The sequence below is a fragment of the Rhea pennata genome, chromosome 2 (genome assembly GCF_028389875.1).
Source record: "Rhea pennata isolate bPtePen1 chromosome 2, bPtePen1.pri, whole genome shotgun sequence".
Taxonomy (NCBI): Eukaryota; Metazoa; Chordata; class Aves; order Rheiformes; family Rheidae; genus Rhea; species Rhea pennata.
Genome location: NC_084664.1, coordinates 23,571,526 through 23,590,399, shown reverse-complemented (window position 1 = coordinate 23,590,399; position 18,874 = coordinate 23,571,526). Strand labels below are relative to the sequence as shown.

At 35.8% G+C, this 18,874-nt stretch overlaps 1 protein-coding gene across 2 annotated transcripts in view; it reads right to left on the bottom strand.

Annotated features, from left to right (window-relative positions):
- Window positions 1-1,373: 1,373 nt before the first annotated feature.
- Window positions 1,374-18,874, bottom strand: part of MINDY3 (MINDY lysine 48 deubiquitinase 3) — a 61,914-nt gene continuing 44,413 nt past the window's right edge. The window contains exons 11-15 of one of the 2 annotated variants that reach the window (XM_062569067.1): window positions 13,228-13,300; window positions 12,277-12,349; window positions 7,463-7,553; window positions 4,227-4,298; window positions 1,374-2,454 (exon numbers count right to left, since the gene is read on the bottom strand). In XM_062569067.1, coding sequence (XP_062425051.1) covers window positions 2,305-2,454; window positions 4,227-4,298; window positions 7,463-7,553; window positions 12,277-12,349; window positions 13,228-13,300 — 459 coding nt within the window. In that variant the 3' untranslated portion in view covers window positions 1,374-2,304. The remainder of the gene's footprint in view (window positions 2,455-4,226; window positions 4,299-7,462; window positions 7,554-12,276; window positions 12,350-13,227; window positions 13,301-18,874) is intronic. The other variant, XM_062569068.1, reaches the window with a different exon arrangement.

Below are 18,874 nucleotides of genomic sequence, written 5' to 3'. Positions count from 1 at the left end.
GGAACAGCAGAGATGTGGCAGGGGAGGATCAGAACACAGTGCAGGGAGGGTGACCACCTGGAAGGCAGCTTCGCAGAGAAGGCCCTGGGGGTCCTGTTGGACAAGTTGGACACAAGCCAGCAATGTGCCCTTGCGGCAAAGAAAGCTAACGGTATCCTGGGGTGCATTAGGAAGAGTGTTGCCAGTAGGTCGAGGAAGGTAAACTTCCCCCTCTATCCAGCCCTGATGAGGCCACATCTAGAGTGCTGTGTCCAGTTCTGGGCTCCCCAGTATGAGAGAGACATGGAGCTATGAGAGTGACTGCAGCAAAGGGCTATGATTAAGGGACATATGAGGAAACCCTGAGAGTGCTGGGCCTGCTCAGCCTGCAGAAGATAAGGTGTGGGGGACTGGAGGGGAAACAGATCTTATCAATATGTATAAATATGTGATGGAAGGTGCAAAGAAGAGAAAGCCAGGCTATTTAGCGGTGCCTGCAACAGGACGAGAGGCAACAAGCAAAAACTGAACACAGGAAGTTCCACCTAAGAAAAATCTTTTTTACTACAAGGGTGATGGAGCACTGGAACAGGTAACCCAGAGAGGCTGTGTAGTCTCCACCCCCAGAAATATTCAAAAGCCATCTGGACATGGTCCTGGGCAATGTGCTCTAGGTGATCCTGCTTGAGCAGGGGTTTGGACTAGATGATCTCCAAAGGTGCCTTTCAATCTCAACCATTCTGTGATACTTTTGTCTAGCAATACGACTGTTGCACAAGTCTTTTAACACCAGAGTCAGATTGAATACTTGTGTTGTAAGTAAAGTGAGTCAGGCAACATGAATTAAGAAAGTTTTTTCAAATTATCATCGTTATCATTCAGTAATGGTCATGGTAATTTCAGGAGTTATATTTTTAAACAAGTAATGATTGGAACCTTACCATTCACTCATTTCCAAATGTAAATACAGTAAATATATTCTACAATCTTGCAGAAGAGAAATTTGCAAGTATCAAGCAAAGGATTATGTTTTCTTTCTACCATTACCATGTAATTTACAGTGCAGGTTCTCCAACAACGGTTTCTCATCTCCACTACATAGCTCATTTTGATCAAGGCAGTTTGTTTTCCTGTGTCATGGTCATTCTAGTCCCACACTTTTACTTGCACATAAAATGAAAGTTTTTTAAAAAAGCAACCTGAATGCAAATTCTCAGCCTTGTTGGCATTAATGTAAGCCCTGCATTCACAGTTAAGATACAATATTTTTTTTTTATTTTTTTTCCTGAGATGTGTTCATTTTCAAAACTGTCATTTCTAAACCTGAGGTTCCTTTTCATCATATAAAAGAGGCAGTGAACAGGTTGGACCCCAAAAGCAAACTTAAAACATCATGAGTCGAGGAAAAGATTTTATTTTAGGGCTAACAAGTTGATAATAAATAAAGGAATATAATAATGTAATAACAGATGTTCTCATGCATTTAACACATACAATAAAGCTGGCTTACACTGCTGTTTGGACATATTGAGAAGAGGTATTTGGCAATATTATAAATTTGAACAGTTTAAAGATTACAGAACAAGAAATTCTTTCTGCTGTTGATTTTCTACATTTCTTTTATACAAATTCAAATAAATATTAATACATCTATTTTTCCTCAGATTTTTTATTCACTTTTAGCATGCCTGATAACTAAGCCACAGCAATATACAACTGCCAAGAAAGAATATTTATGAATTATACTTAGTAATAGTCCTAGAAATGTATCTTATTTATATCACATTGTGCAAGCTCTTTAGGTAAAACTGGATTTTAGGAAAAACTGCAGAAAGTCTAAACTCATTTAAACATTTTCAGTGCAAAGGCCAGTCTAGTCCACAAATGGTGGTACTGTAATGTAAGCCAATATTGTTTAAATAATAAAACATGCCTATATGATTCAGAGGAAGCTGAATATGTTTTATGTTTTAAAGATCTGACATCTACTATGCAGATTCTGCAATATCAGACACTTTTCACTTTTCAAATCTTCATGAGATGGCAGAATAATTTTAAAACTTTATAATTTTTTTAAGATAACTCACATTAACAGTACTATAGCGGCCAAAAGAGACAAACTATTATAATAGAAATCAATCTGATTAAAAAATTAAATATTCCAATTAACACTGAAAAAGTGTTTGTAATCATTATTTACAATTTGTCAGTGATACCAGTGTATAACTTCACATAGTCAAAGTATACCACTTTCTAAGCAAATACCAACTCTTATATCCCCATTCAAGCATTTGATAGTAGTATGTTGTTTATATATGAAACACATCAGTTTAAAGAAGGAGATCGATCTGTGGTCCAGAGTAATTCTATATATGGCCATTTGGTTTGCAAGCACCGTTTTACAGGAGTGTCATCAGTCTGTAGCATAGGTTCTTCAAAACCCATAACAACTGCTGTGCCTTCTACATACATGACCTGTCAAAATAAACTCAATTATGTCAGCCTATTTTGTTTAAAATCTCTAAGATTAGATGACTATTTTCACATGGTTAGGAACATAGTTACAACAAAAATCAAGTTCACAAAGTTCTACATATTTTTTGTTTTGTTTTGAATAAAATGAAATATGAAATCTAAGGAACCTAATCTTCTAGACTCTACTGCTTGAAAATTCTAATCAGGTCATATCCACTCAGTTTACATGAATGGATTGTAAAGGCCAAAACTGTAGAAAAAAAGCTAGAAAATACAATGCACAAATTCAGTGACAATGGAGCACCCAACTCAATTTGCTTTTCTGTCTGTCAGAAAAAAACAATGTAAAAATTATCACTTATACTAAAAAGCATTTCCCTATGCCAGACTGTGCTTTAGGAAAAGAAAAAAAACAACAGAAAAAAAGGTTTTACTGCAAAAATATGGTTTTGAAATAAGTATTTTTAGTGCAATAAAATTTATCTGTTTGGACTTCATAATTACAAAAATGATGGACTTTCTAAACAGGCAACTACTACTAGAAGTTAAAAAAATTACTGAGTTTTGGTCTTTTAATTTTCATGTAACTAGAAAGAGAGTGAGCATGCACAGAGGGCAGAACAAAAGAAAAGTTAAGAAAAATAACTGCATGGAAGTTTTGATAAAGCAGAAGGCCAAAATATTAAATCAACATTAACTTCATGTATTCATATACCATAACTGATGTGAAGTATAGGATGTAATTTCAGAATGTATAGATACTCAGCATTGCTGGAGATCAGACAACTTGCTTCGATGCCCCAATTTAAGACCAAGATGTTTGAACTGTTTTCACCTAAAGCAGACCAAAAGGTACAATGCAGAAATTGTACCTTATGCTTAATTTTATGGAATGAATCCTCAACAGAATTAAACTTACATTTCCAGTAGTTCCATTCATAAAGCAACATTTAAAATAGTGCAGACAGAATTCCCTGAAAACGAGCCTTTAAATTTTGTGTTATATACATAAGTTGAATATTAAAAATAAATGCCTTTTTGAATGTTTTTGCTTGTGTTTTGGTATACAAAACTGCTGGATATTTCACAGTGGTAACTGTAATGACTTCATAACCCCAACTTCCATTTTCTGGAAAAGTTTTCACACTTCTAGTCATTTCTTTGTTCCCGACATCTATTAATTCCTTATATTCTTCTACACTAAGTGTTTATTCAGAATTGGTTTAGAATTGATCATAATGTATCATGTATGCCTCCTCCCCCCCCCCCCCCCCCCCCCCCCCCCAAAAAAAAAAAAAAGGAACTGCGAATGTTTTCTTTTTTGTTGTTCCCAACTAAGTGGTTCTAAAAAATTCATTTTGAAGCAAGTCTGGAATACTACAAATACATCACAAAAATTTCCAAACATCTCAATTCAGATACATAGTTATTATAGAAGTTATAGTTTGTCTGTGTTGCATCTCCGTTGCCTATAGTTTAGATCCCACTTCTCCTGAATGAACTAACCACTCTCCTGAAAAAGTATAGCTTAAGAGATGTGGTCCAGCCAACCAATCAAGTATATAAGTGAAAATACGATCAGCAGCACAAGGCAGTTTCCAATCCAAGTGTATCACTTTGGAAGAAAAATATACAAAGAATGATTTTGTAAAAAGCCAGTTTCAAATAAAAGTACTTTATCTGCAATTATGGCCAGTTTTGTATGTCAATATTGGGAGTCAGTTTTGCACACTAATTTATCTAAGGCTAGATTTATGTTTCTCAAATCTTACCTTTTCATTATAGTTAGATTGCTTCAGTCCATTGTAGTGGTAAACAGTGAATGACTCTGAAGCCCTAGAGTCCTAGTAGAAAAAAGGCAGTTAATTTCATGTAATATATACACTGTATCTTGACAGTGTCTTTCTTGTCTTCACAACTACACAGAAACATTTAAGCAGAAAGACACAAGCAGGTTGTTAAAAAAAAAAAAAAAGTATAATTTCTTTCCTCAGATTTTCAAGAACAAGTTGTGATTTTCAGTGCTTGTCTGGACACTTTAAATTATAACTTAAGTACTATGGATATAGAATCTGTCCTAGTTATTCAAGTTGGACACCTTAAGTAGTAGCCTCAGTTATGTGTATGCACGACCAGTTGCTTGGATGCTACTAAGTTAAATTTACTAATGACTATATCCAATTCCCCCCACTCCATTTCAGAGCTAGAGTTATTTACTTCTTAGTCTGCCTAACTAAGCTAATTCTGAAAACACCTGCTCAGTTGCTGCTTAACAGTAGTAGTACAGCACTTGTCAGGCTTAAACATTCCAGGCGTTTAAATGCCTTAATTTCCTAAAATTAAAAGTCCTAAAAAGGCCTGAAAAGCTTTGCATTTAGCTGAGTTAGGATACACAAATTAAGAGTTAAACCATCTCTTTTATGCCTGTTGGACCAGGCTCCAAACAAAACTGTATCCCTTTTTTAAAAAGTGAGGGGTCAAGGCTGGAGAGAGATCTGCTCAGGTTACAGCAGACTCATGAGAATACAAAAAGCCTTCATTCATTTTTCTCTTCTGCTTGGAGGGATTCAAAAACCTTATCTTGCTACGGATCTCAGACAGCAACCTAGGCTATTCAGTGCAGAGAGGGTACAGAAGAAAAAGTTAAGGGTAACTCTATCTTACAGAACTTGCTTCACAAGGATAGATAAAACTACCCTGCAAAGGAAAAAGAGCACACATTCTTTTCTCTGATGAAGGCATGCTCATGCTGAAGGTTAAGAAGTGTTGGTTTCCAGTTCCGGTCCCACAGATGTCGACTTTTGCGCATTTTTTTTTCCAAAAAAGTGCATACAGGGAAATTCAGGAATCCCCCTTCTCCAGGTGACTGCTCTAAGCACTAAAGAGTCAAGAGTCATGCTTGCTCTTGCAGCCTAAATGATCTTTTTTTCTTCAAATCCAACAACTTCAAAAAGGGAAGCTGAGGTCCCTTCTTTCCTTCAAGCTGGTGTTTAGTACTTTCTAGAAGAGCAAGAATTTGGATCAGAATCCTCAGGAAAGGAAGAACTGAATCTGGATCTCCCAAGCACTAGATAGTGTTCAAATGTTGCATAAAGGGAACATTAACAATTCCAACCATCATGAGCATCCTCTCCCTTCATAGTATTTTAAAGAAAGACATCTTTCTTCACTTCTGGAGACACTCACTTCTGGAAATAATTCTGAACTAAGTCTAAATACAGGGAAGGACTCCTGCTATTTGATTCGGAGAGCACAGACTGATTTGACACATATCCTTGCCCTCAGCGTTACTTCACAAATTGATTCGGCAGCTCCCAGTCCCGAGTGTGTTGATGGTTCAGACTGTACTCTAAGGCAGAAACACTTTCCATGTTTTGTACTAGAGCTAGTGAAGGTTCAACAGTGCAAATAAAATGCAGTAGTAGGTAAGCATGCGCAGCAGTGAATTTCTGCTTGACAGACAGGCCTTGACTTGGGACCTCTGACTTTACAAGAGGTAAAGAGTTCCTCCACCACCACCACTCTCTAGGTGACAAAGGCAGGAATCTGCCCAAGACTCCACTATGCTTCCTTCCCTATTTCGCCTTATTCACTTGACAATCCATTTAGGAACAGGAAAGAGGCAGCACAGCCATGGCAGCCCCACATACAATGGGTGTTTCTTCCTCCAGCTATTTGTGGCCTTCAGTACTGGATGGTTTAGGCACAGCCAGTTCTGGAGGATGTACTTTGGCCTTCTAAGCTCAATCTAGGCATCCAGGGCCTAAAATTAAATACAGTAGTCTTACAGACTTACAAGTGTAAAATCATTGTAAGAAATAAGATCATATTCTATTGTAAAGATGTTTCCACTTCTGGATACAGAAATGAAAGTAAGAAGAAAGAGCTGATGAGTAAAATGCAGGTCTAATTCTGCAAATCCCAAGAAAACAAACATTACAACTCCTACCTTTTTGTCTAGATGCGGAATCATCTCTTAATGGTGTATTCAGTCCTTACCATTTTTGGCTACAGTATGCTGTACATCTCTAACACAGAGTCTTGTCAAAGGTATTTTAAAAATATTAATTTCACATTTCCTTCACTGTAAAAATCAGGTCATGTAGTTTCAATTACATAGTAAGCCAGAAAAGTCTCCGAAGAAGCACCCCCTCTCAGGCCTTTTGCCATGGCCAACCAGTCTTTCTGTCCCTAAGGCAACTCTCTGCCTTCGGCGAATACAAGCATTTGCATGGCCATGTAGCAAGCCTCCCACGCACCTGTAAAAGGGCTCTCATCTAGCCCAACTCTCTGTTCCGGTTTACCACATATCTGTACAAAGATGTTCCTCGTGGCGGAAGGGAGACAATGTGAGGGTGGAAAAACATGACTAAGTAGAGAGAGGGGAAGAGGACAGCAGTGCTAGGTTCAAACATGCTCTTTTCAGTGCTGTAGCACTGCCCTAATGGGTATTTGCAACAGAAAGAGCTGTAAATAAATTCCAATAACCCTGCCAGATACTGACTTTAATGTATTCTAAAGGTAAGTCTGTAACAGTTTTCTGGTAAGCCATTAAAAATTGTAAGTTAAGAGAGCTACATAAAAATAGTTTTAGATATGTTTGCAATGTTTTCCTATTTGCTAGCAATTTACAGTAGCCTTTTATAATATTGATAAAAACAGTATGACAATTTCATTCTCAAAAAATAAACTCAGATGAGCTTCCTTTTCTGGGTAGGGGACAAGTTCATTTTTGTATGCAAAGTAATATATATTTCCTGAACTTAACTTTAGAACTTGCTGCTAAAATGGAATTCTCTTCAGTGTAAAGCTTACAAAATCATGGACACCTTATGCAAAATGTAAGTCTACAATTTGTTGCGTAGTCCTGAAAGTTACTTGCTGGTCATTTGCATCAAATGGCAATACTTATTATTAAAAACACCTCTGTGATATCAATGCAAATGTTAAATGAATCTCAATGGCAAGCAGACTACACAATGCCCTGCAGCAATAAAGCTATACTTACTACCTGCTCAGGGAAAAATTCTTGCAGAAAAGGACCCAGTAATATGATGCCCAGTCCTTCAGGGTCTAATTTGGTCTTCATGAGGTTTACGCTACGACAAAAACATTGGATATAAAAGCATTAGTAGGACATTTTTATTCTTGAATGACTAAGTTATGCTGTGCTACCATAGTACTGGCTGCCAAGTATACCAATACTATTCTATTTTTAAGCATAAGTGACAAATGCAGCAGAGTGGCATGCAAGTTGCCAAAACACAGTTATTTTTAAATAAAAGTAATCTGCTATTTCAAATTAAATAAGTGATAATTCTGAAAGACCCACCATATTTGGTAATTTTAAATCCAATATAATCTAAAATCAGGTTTACAGTCCAAAAGGCATTTTGCTGTCTTGTAAACATTCTTGAGCTTAGATACGTAAAACAGTCATCTTTTAAATATAGCTCTGTAATTGCCAAGCAACCTGCTTTTACATGGAGATTCAAAATGCCTCCAAGAAGTACTTAGTACATTCAAATAAAATTAAGTTTCACAGATACATTTCATATTTACATGGTGCCCTTGATATCAGAGAAGCCCAAAATGATTAATAATGAAAATAATAACAATACACAGGACTAATCTGAAAGCCTTACTGACCTGAGTAAGGTATAATTTCAGGTCATTACAAATGAATGTCAATAAATGCCATTACGCTTCTATTTAACCAATATACTTCCATAAACATTAGTGTGTAAAGATTTATTCATATTTATCTTGTCCTTTTGCCTAATGTAACAAGCTGTACTGCACGAGAAAGTCCACACTGGGTCAAACCAACAGATCGTCTTGCCCAGTATCCTGTTTCTAACTTTGGTCAGTAGTGGATGCTTATGATAAAGTACAACAGGGCAAACATACAATGATATCCTTAGTTTACCCTCCCCACTTCCAGCAGTCCGCTGCTCAAAGACTTCTTCAGTGAGAGGCAGTATCTACAACACAAAAATATGTATTTTTTCTTTCCATGCATGTGCCTAATTGTCTTTGAACCCATATCCACTTGTGGCATCAATTAACTCCATTCACAAGTTAAATTTACCTACATATTGTGTGAATAAGTATCTCCCCATGTTTTGAACCTACTACTTGATGACAACTTGATACCACCTTATTCTTGTATTGTGAGAAACAATAAACTCATTTTTTAACGAAAATCATGATTTTAGAAACCTTTAGTACATACTCACATAGTTGTCTCTTTTTTCCAAGTCAGAGTCCTAACCTAGTTATTCTTTGTACTAAAGCCATTCTGCACCTTGAATTAGGCTTCCTGCACTACTGATACCTTTGTACAATATTCTTTTTGAAATACGGTAGAACTAGAACTACAGAAACTGAGGGAATATCACAGATTTATACAACGGCAATCCTAGCAGTTCCATTCTGTATGTTTGACTACCAGGGAGTATCAGTTTAAGATCTCTTTTCTGAATAGTAATATCTAGTTTACAGCCCAACACTGTGCATGTAAAAGTCAGGATGGTTTTATCCCTTGTGCAATCTATCTACATTTACTGTACTGAAGCTTAGCTCTCAGTTTATCTCCCAGTAACTTTTGATGCTCTTCCAAGCCAGTTTTCATGTGTATTATCTTGAATACTTTTGTATCAGCAGCAAATCTTTTCACATTGATCTGTACCCTCAAATCCACATCCATGCCATGACAACCTATATAGACCTAGTACAAATTCCTGTAAGATACCTCTGATGACCTCTCTCCATTAAGAAAAATGACATTCATTTCCATCCTTTCACTTACAAGAGAAAATTTCTTCTTATTTCTTTCTTATTCCACATTTACAGATGACTCATTCACTAGTCAATTCTCCTCAGATTAGTCTTCAAATCCTTTTCTAAGTATTATTGTCCATTTGTCACCTTCTCATTCCTCTGATATCAAGAGACTTTACAATGGTATGTAATTCAAAACAGTTCAGCAATTTTATACTGATGTTTTTCAGAATTAGTTTAGTTTTGTAGTTACATTTAATTTTTCATAAATTTATGTTCTCTCCTGTTTTCTTCACCTAGACACTACATTTTCTTTTCAAAAGACAGTCTTGCCTCTTATAGCCTTCTCTATTCTGCTTTTAACCAGTTATGCCTTTTTTTTTTTTCTTGAGGGCTAAGGGGAGGAAGTTTCTCTTTCTACATTCTTTTTTGATTACTGCCAGAGTAACTATCCTATCCTTTTGGCTACCACTTACATTTCTTCATTTTTAAGCAGCTCGCTTTCTTGACATTAACATGGCAGTAGTAAATTATCTGCATTTTTTGTGCCTCAATTTGTGTATTGGGGCACAAATTGAGGTATTTGTGCCTCAATACACACAAAATGTTATGCAACTCTTAAAAGAAGAGTGGCTCTGTTAAGGTTTTTAAAAGGGAAATTTTAAAATTCTTAAAACTGAATGAGATTTCCTATTAACTACGTACATTTAATATCTAAAAAAAAATGAACGTTCATGACTTGAGTGATATTAGCACTGATGATTTACATGATACTGGACTTTAATCCTTTTGTTCATTTTTCTTGTTGCTCTCAAATTACAAAACAAAGATTTTTAAGTAGCTGTCCGAAACCTACTCAAAGTCTTGAAATGCTAGAATAGGCTCTAAGAACACCAGGTTCATGAACAGGACCAAGACATATTTAAGATAATTTTGAAAATGCTCTCAAATTAATGTAATGAAAATAAAGGCATTTATGTACTCACTAATATAAAAAAATTATTTAAAAAAGCAGAGTCATGCCAAGCTTTTAAATCTACACAGTGTACAAAACACAATCAGTTAAGCTACTGGAGGAAGTTAATAAAATTTGACAGGTGAATGTTCCAACTAAGGCCATCCTTTCCATTCAGCAAATAGCTAGAGCTGTTTAGACTGTCACTAGTACATACATCACCTCAGAGCTAGCAGAGCAAACATTTGCATGTGCTTCAGCTACTACAGTGCAAAGTGTAGCATCTTAACTAAACAGGTGATGAATGTCAAGGAACCTACACTGACAGTTTGCAATGGCCAAGATGTATGTGCGGTCAAAAACTGCCAGTAGGAGCCAGAGAGCTGGCAGGGCTAAACTGGTTTAAATCTAGAGTGTCCTAAGGAATATCAGATAGTTTTTAGAAATAGACAAAATAAATCGAACAATTAGAGCTGGGTCCTCAGAACTATTTACTAAAAGACTAACATGCCATTTTGTGTAAACCAGTTCAGTACTGAAAGGGCTAATCCATCCTGTGAATCAATGTCTGCTCTATAACGTCTTCCCTCTAAACTTCCTCAACTCTGCAGATCCGACTGTTAATCACTTTTAGATTCTGAAAAGCTTAAAACTTCAGATTAGATGATCATAGACAAAGAATCTTCATTTAGTTCTCAAAATCAAGATGGCAAATAGCACACTTGCAAGCTATACTTTTTTTTTTTTTTTTTTTTTTTAATAAAGCAATAGAAAAGCCTGTATGAAGTTTGAAATGTGCTATTTGTATTTCTGTTCTACAGTAAATACACAGGACATGTAGAACCAAAACTCAGTAAGTCCTCAAGACAATGGTATCAGACAACTTTTTTTATTTAATAGGAGATGTTTCAAGGATGAATATTGCATGGTTTGATCTCCAGTGAGATCCTTTCAATACAGCAGGCCTTCCAACTGACTCTTCCTACATCAATTTATATTTAATGTGCTATGTACAATAAAATAGGCCAGCATTATGCCACAAGTGCCTTAAAGCCTAAACATGGAAAAAAGAATGAATGCAGAGAGAAAATTTCCTCAGATTTGAGGCAGCAGAACACAAAGGCCAAAAGGAAGCTTTTCAGACCCTTCAAACTAAGACTTATTTTCTTACTAACCTTCTGCAATTTTCACCATTTTTTTGACAAAATACAAATGCTTGCATTTCTGTCTAGTATTTTCTTGGGTTTCAGTTTCCATGGTGTCTTTTGACTCCCATTTTCACCCTTATTCTCTATCCAGAACAGCTTAGTAAAGCCAGTTGTACTTTATAACATTTGAAATGAAAGAAAATTGCCTCAATCAAATTTCAGATGTCTGTGGTAAGTAAACTTGCAGTTTCCACAGCCATTTTACAGGAACAAGTGATTTAGACTACAATAAACCAGATCCTGAGCTTATGAAAGACATTTATCACTCCAGAAGGTGATTCTGCTAAGTTTAAACACACAGTTGTCCTTTCTAGGTTTAGCATTTAGTGGCAAAACATGACTAGTAGGTCAAGTTTTGGCATTGAAGAGGCCATAGAATATGAGTCCTGCCTGTCCATGTAACAAAAATAAACTACCCTGTTCACTCTAACTTGAGTTCTAATTGTGGGATTCAAGGGTGTCACTCTGGAAACAAATGACAACTACTAAGACTACAAGGTACCGATTGTTGGTCATAATAAAAATATAACTGGAGCAGTACATAGAACTAACAGTTATCTGCCTCTGTACACAATAGTTTCAGGTCTTTTGGCACACAGTTACATCCTAGTCAGCATAGGGAAATATATTTACATATGATAATACACATAGCCTTTTATTCTTTTTTTTTTTGGCTTCTGGTTATTGCTACAAGAGTTGAAAACAGTTTAATTCCAATATCTCCTCCATTTCATTTAAAGCTAACTTAAGCACCTAAAAATAATGCTTTGTGCTCAAAGTGTAAGCAAGAGAACAATTCATAAAAACTCTAAATTACAACTAATATGTGGTTAACTAGTATATATTTCTGTAGTACTTAAATTTTATTATACTTACTATTCAGGATCTGAAACAAGGTCCAGAGCTTTCATTACATCTTCTAGGAGAGTGTCAGGTATAAAACCATTATCTGAAGAATTAACACACCTTCTAATTAGGAAAAGAAACAAAGTGCTTTCCCAAAGTAGAAATTTTACTCAAAAATAAAAGTACTATGCATCTTTATCTCAAAAGGTCAGAATTCTAGAATGAATACGTTTTTAATACACTTCTCTCAATTTCTTTCTTAAAAATTGAGCAATGTGATACAGAGACTGTGGGTTTGTTTATAATTCATACACTCTAAGGTTTAATCGTTGGTCAGAATTCAACCTATCTATAGCTAGCGCCACTTGATACCACTACGATAATGATTGTAAACTATTTTTTTTCCTTTTATTCCTAGTTAAAATAATACTTGAATGTTAGACATATTGTATTTTCCAAAAAATAAGAGAATCTTCAGCATGTGTCACATAAATTTAAGAAAATAATTTCATAATGAATGATCACAGCTGATCAGTTATTTTATCAAAATGTAACATAAGAGAAATCAAATTGTATAGAAACCTTAACGTAAATTACAGATAATACCACAAACCTAAAAGCTTATGCTTCAAGAATTCTGTTTTCTATTGCACTGCTGTATTTAGCTTCCTTTATTGCAAAGTTTTCAGAAAACTTCATTTCACTTGTAGATTGACTACTGTAAGAAAAATTTCTTGTCTTATTGACAATTAAGCTATTAATTAGTACTGAGCAAAGGGATAAACAGCATATATCCTGGTATGGAAAGGAAAATGCATTTGAAAGTGCAATATTTAGAACTCGTTTTATAAAATAACAGTCCTATTTTCTGAAGAAATTAACCCTACACAATGCTACATTCATTATTATTTGAAACTTGTCTCTACTGAGCAAGCACACTTCAACGCAAAATCTCACTTCTGCAAAAGGTACAGCCCTTACCCTCAGGGTCATACGTTTGGAAAACCCTTCTGGCTTGTTCTGAAGGCGCTTCAGGAGCAACAAGGGCCATATCCTTAAAAAAAGAAAACTTTCATAATATTCTTAATTGAGATGCATATTACTAAGGAAATATTTAGCCACACTACAGAGGTTAGGTTCCTAAATTAATAAAAATTCAAATGCTATAGCAGAAAAATTAAAGTTGATTCCAATATATTGGTGACAGTGACCTAAAGAGATCAAGAAATATGTTAAGGATTAGTTAACAAACTTCTAGACAAAATCTGTTTAAGTCTTTTCATTCAGATATTATAACACAGAAAATGCTACCTAGACTAAACATACAGTATTGTAGACTTGGATTTAAAACCTATCTTAATGTATCTGAAAACACACTTATACCAGTGACACAATGCTAGTTTAGTGAGTGTACTATGCACACGTTCCAAGAAATCTATAAAAATCATTTAGACAGGAAGTTGTGAAATAATGTTTAGGAGTCTATTTCATGGAATGGCAGAACACAAATTTGTTAGCTGCATGAAAAGGTAACATTTCTATAGCAGTTGTAATATATTACTTGTCTGTGACTTTTTTTCAGCTCAAATACAATTACGCTTTCCAAAACTTTTATGTAGTGAGGCACATGTTTACCTACTATTGTAAAACCAGCAAAAAGCACATCCCTCTGTTCATGTCAACAACGTTTTTAAAGAATTGAAGTTACAAGTCATTTATGCAAAAAGGTGGTAAAAGGGTAAGAAATACACATACACTTGAACTTCTGATGTTCAAATGCAACATGAAATTTGAAAATGGGACTCCTAATATTGCATGTTACAGGTATTTGAAATCCTATATCTCATTTGGTAAATTTATGATCACCTATGTTGGTTTTTTTTTACACAGAAAGGAAAATGAGAAACTTGCACAGAGGGACGCACTACATTTGACAATGCTCCCTCTATAATTTCTCCCATTGTCAAAGTGAAAATGTTATTTAGGATACAGCTATTCTATGAACAGTACATCCAATAATCCCAAAATGGCAGAGTTGGCATTACTCTGAATGACATTATAAAAGAATCATCTTTTTGTTCACGTTGCATAACTTGTTACAAATCAAAGAGTTACCTTAAAATATTTTTTGAGCTATAGAATTTTTTTTCTTTTTATTTCCTGTTTCAGTTGAAGTCTACTTTCGGAAGATTACTTAGAAATACTTTCTTGAAATACAAAACAACAATTTCCACTCATTGTATATGTATGTGGTGACACCGAACTTTGGTCTAAATTGTACAAGTCAGCATTACTTCATTTAAAGGAATGCAAATAAAAGAAATCAGAAAATGTAGAACTAAAATATACCTAGTGACCTGTTGTTGTTTAACAGAATAAGAAAAATGCTTCAGGAAAAGAATAGAAGAAAATAATGTATTTGACCAGAATTCCACTCTTAGCTAGTTTCTCTTAATAGCTGACTCCAAATCAGCCAAGAATTTTAAGTTTATACCTAATGAAGTCTGGTGCATACTTAAAATTTTTCCTGAATGAAAGCCAGCTGTCCAGGATGAACAAGTAAGTATAACACGAAATACAACATAGACTTAAACAGTAATAGGCAACAATTTTATTTTGAACACATGAATGATACACCTATAACTGGCATATACTGCATACATTGGGTGGTTACAGAATATGCTTCATTTCTACATACAAGAAACCAATATCTGGTCTTAATACAGGATAGCATTAGACAAAATGTTAGGACAAGATGTCTGTCCCATTTACCAAGGCTCTATATCACCACCTCGTTACACTTTGACTTTAAGTGCTACTCCACTGCCACCTGACCACAATATAAAAATCTACATTATCAAGAAGAGCAGTGCAAGGAGGGAAGGACCAGGGTTCAATCTGCTGTGACCTGTTAAGTGATGTCCACATCATGTCTTTACTGGCAATAAAGGTTGTGCCAAGAATTAGTCTTAGAGGCACACTGTGCAGAAGCAGAGCTAAGCACTGGAAGACTTTGTGTCCGTACTGCAGGATACTGAGGCACTCTGAAAGGTATTCTAGCGTGCAACTTCAGCATTGGTTTCACTAGGAGAGAAACAGCTTTGAGCACATCTGTTCAGCACTTAATTGCATGCAGAAGGATTCAAAGTATAGATGTAAATTGAAATTGTACCAAAGAGAATCTCTCCAGCATGCTAAATGACTAATGTAGGTGGACTGAATGAATCATGTCTACCGGAACTCTCTTTATTCCTGAGACATGGCAGACTGATCAGCAGTGAATTACTTCCAGCCTACTGGCTCTTTCACAGCATGACTGCCAGCTTTCGCTGTGCTGTGATGGGATTGCAGAGCCCATCCTCAGACCAGCAGCAGTCTAGCCTGCAGATAAATAGGGCAATATGACTTTACACTACACAACTTTTCTAATCACCTTGTACCTGAACACATCAAGGGAAGAAGGGTACAGATGAAACTAATCTGGGAGAACTCTCTTCGCCTGCCAGTCTCTCCTGATGAGAACAACTTTTAAGTTGTAAGCTACTGGACCTTTTCTAGGAGAAGAATAAATTGAGGGATGGAAAGACTGTAACAGCTATTTTCCTCTTTTGGGGGAAAAAAAAAATCAAAAGGAGTATCCATCAAGTAAGGTAGCCAAAGAGTTGGCTTACAAGTCACAGTAACTCCATATAGTATCACAATTCAATAGCACTTTATTGCAATTGAGAACTATTGCAAATAGTTCTCCGTTTAAAAACGGCTGAGACCATAGCACACAAAACTTGTCAATAAAATGACCGGTGACATCCATATTCAGGACTTAACCCTAAAGAGCGGTGTTTTTACAGCATATTCTTGTCAATGAATTAGCAGCTCATGAAGTCAAGGTGACAAGTGATAAGTCTTAAAAATGCCCATGATATGGAAGGATATGACCAAAGCAACCTGCAACTGCACAGATGCATTATTTCAAATGCTAAGTACATACTTCTACCTTGGTTTATGAATAGATAGTTCTCTCCATAAAAAACTTGATGTAATCTATGAATAAAGGCTATAATTTTTGCTGTCCTACCTCCTCCTAAATTATGTCGTTTAATGTAGTATGTTTCACAGTTTCAGGTGATACAAAACAGATGTTATTGAACAAATAAAAAGACTAATCTCCCACAATTACCGAGAAATTTCTTTTATAGCATAATTACAAATATTGTGTAGTTACGTTGACAGTTTAGTTTTCCCACTTCTTAGTTGATTCAGTACATGTATACATGGGAAAAACTTAGAAAATAGGTCACTGGATGCTTTATTTGTAATCTAAAATTCCCCACGTTTTTCAACTGAGCATTTAAATGCCAAAAAAGCACTCAATTGCTATATACTAAAACTTCTTATTCCTAAAGCATGGTATGCTAATGCTCTAGGCAAGATATTTCAGAAAGAAAATCATGAGTTACATGCCACAGAAAGCTGATGAAAAATAAACTAACTTATCTCTTCAAAATAATTTCAACCTTTCACTGTGACTACTGTCTACTACAAGAAGCTAGAAATCCAAGATTTAAACCAGGTATACACAAATGCCATACATCCTCTAACCTAGCATATCATTTATTTCCACTGTCCATAAAACTCAGGGTTCAAATAGTCCAGATATTTGCATCTTGGAAAAAATAAAAAAGTAACATATCCACTTCAGACAACAAAGCTGAAAATCCAACAAACGTCTAACAAAAAGGTGCTTCAGCTGCCCAGGCTGATTCTTTAACAAATGTGCCAAAATATACACCCTCAACCTTATAAACTGTATTTTGATGTATCCCGTACATTGAAAGTTCCATATAAGGGAATCCATCAACAGTAAATTATAATAATTATTTTCAATACTAAGTACACTGTGTTCTAAAAGTCTTGTTTCACTCATTAGCTCTTGTGATATACAAGCAAGCCATTTTACATTACTTTGAAAAGTTGTTCTCATCAGTAAAAACAGTTATTTTAAGATTCTGTGTTTACCCTTTGAGGCAAAAAATAGTCTTTGTAACTTCTAATGAAAACATTCCAAAGTTTTCATTCCACAAATCAAAACCAGAACATAATGATTAAGCTACTTGACATCCTGGCTATGAATTTTTACAAACATTTCTCACTGAAAGACCTACTGTCTTTGAAAATGAAATCTGTTTCCATGCGGACTACTTAGTCGCACACATGCAATCGCTGAGTAAGACATAAAGGAACTACATATTAAAGTACTAACTTTCCTCTTAAAAGTATGCCTAAATACCAGATACAAACACTGCTAATCTAACAACTACTTACTAAGTATAACTTATTCAGATCTGCAAACAGGATGATTATTTAACATGGTCTTGCATTACAGAAGAGAGTCCAATAATCAATGGTTTTCAAAATAGATTTTTTTTCAAAATGGTTTCCTAAGAGAACAAGGTTGTTAGGACCTCTGAAACCTCTTCTTACATCTTCAGTGACTTCTGAATCCATTGCACAATTTCAGGTCTATTTGACAATAGAATTGGAGTCTCGAGAATGATTGTTGAAATTGAAAGCCAGGCACAGATAAAGGCACAAATCTGCATTCCCACTAAGAAGGGCAGAGGCAGAACTCAGCTGTTACTCACTGCATCTGACAGAAGGTAGGCAATCATTCAACCAACACATACCAAAGCCCAGACTTGCCACTGCATGCTGGCTCTTGTTGGGCAGACCATCACAGAAAACAAGTTGTGTGTTAGTTTAGAAGTTATTTCTGTGGGGAGATGGGGAGAAAGAAAGAGGCACAAGATAGAAGGAATGGAATGGAGTAAGGAAGTGTTTAAGAGACAAAGACCTGGAGGAAGATGGACTTCACAAGCTCTTGCATGACATGTTTCAGCTTAGAGGAGCTTTCACATTATATGATCATGTAAATCTGAGTTGAATAGTCCTGGTGTACTACCTGCATTCTCAGAGCATTAGAAGCGTCACTATAGTTTATATTATCTTTGTAGAAAACAATCGGGGGGGGGGGGGGAGGAAGTGGTCCTCATAGACAGCAAGTTGAATATGAGTTAGCAGTGCACCCCAGGGCAAGGAAGGCCAACCATATGCAGGGTCTGCATTCAGGAGGACTGCAGCCAGCAGGTCAAAGGAAGTCACCATCTCCCTCTGACACCTGTGAGATGGCATCTGGAATACTGTGTACAGGTTTGGCCTACCAAGTACAAGATGCTGAGATACTGGAGCAGTCCAGAGGAGGACAGTCAAAGTGATAAAGTGGCTGGAGCTTGAGGTGTAGAAGGGGCTGATAAAACTAGGTGTGTTCAGTTTTAAGAGAAGTCTTCAGGTACAAAAATGAGAGCCATATGCCTTTAGGAGAAGCACAGAGAAAAGACAAGAGAAAATGGATGCAAGTTGCAAAGGAAATGTTTATTAGATAGTATTATTTGGAAATGTCTTAAAAAAAAAAAAAAAAAAAAAAAGATGAGGGAAGTGAAACACTGAATTGCCCAGAGAAGATGCAGAGGAGAGTCAAAACTCAGCTGGATAAGACCCTAAGCAATCTGCTACATGTAGGGCCCACTTTGAGCTGGGCATTAAAACAGAAGACTTCTAAAAATTCTTTCCA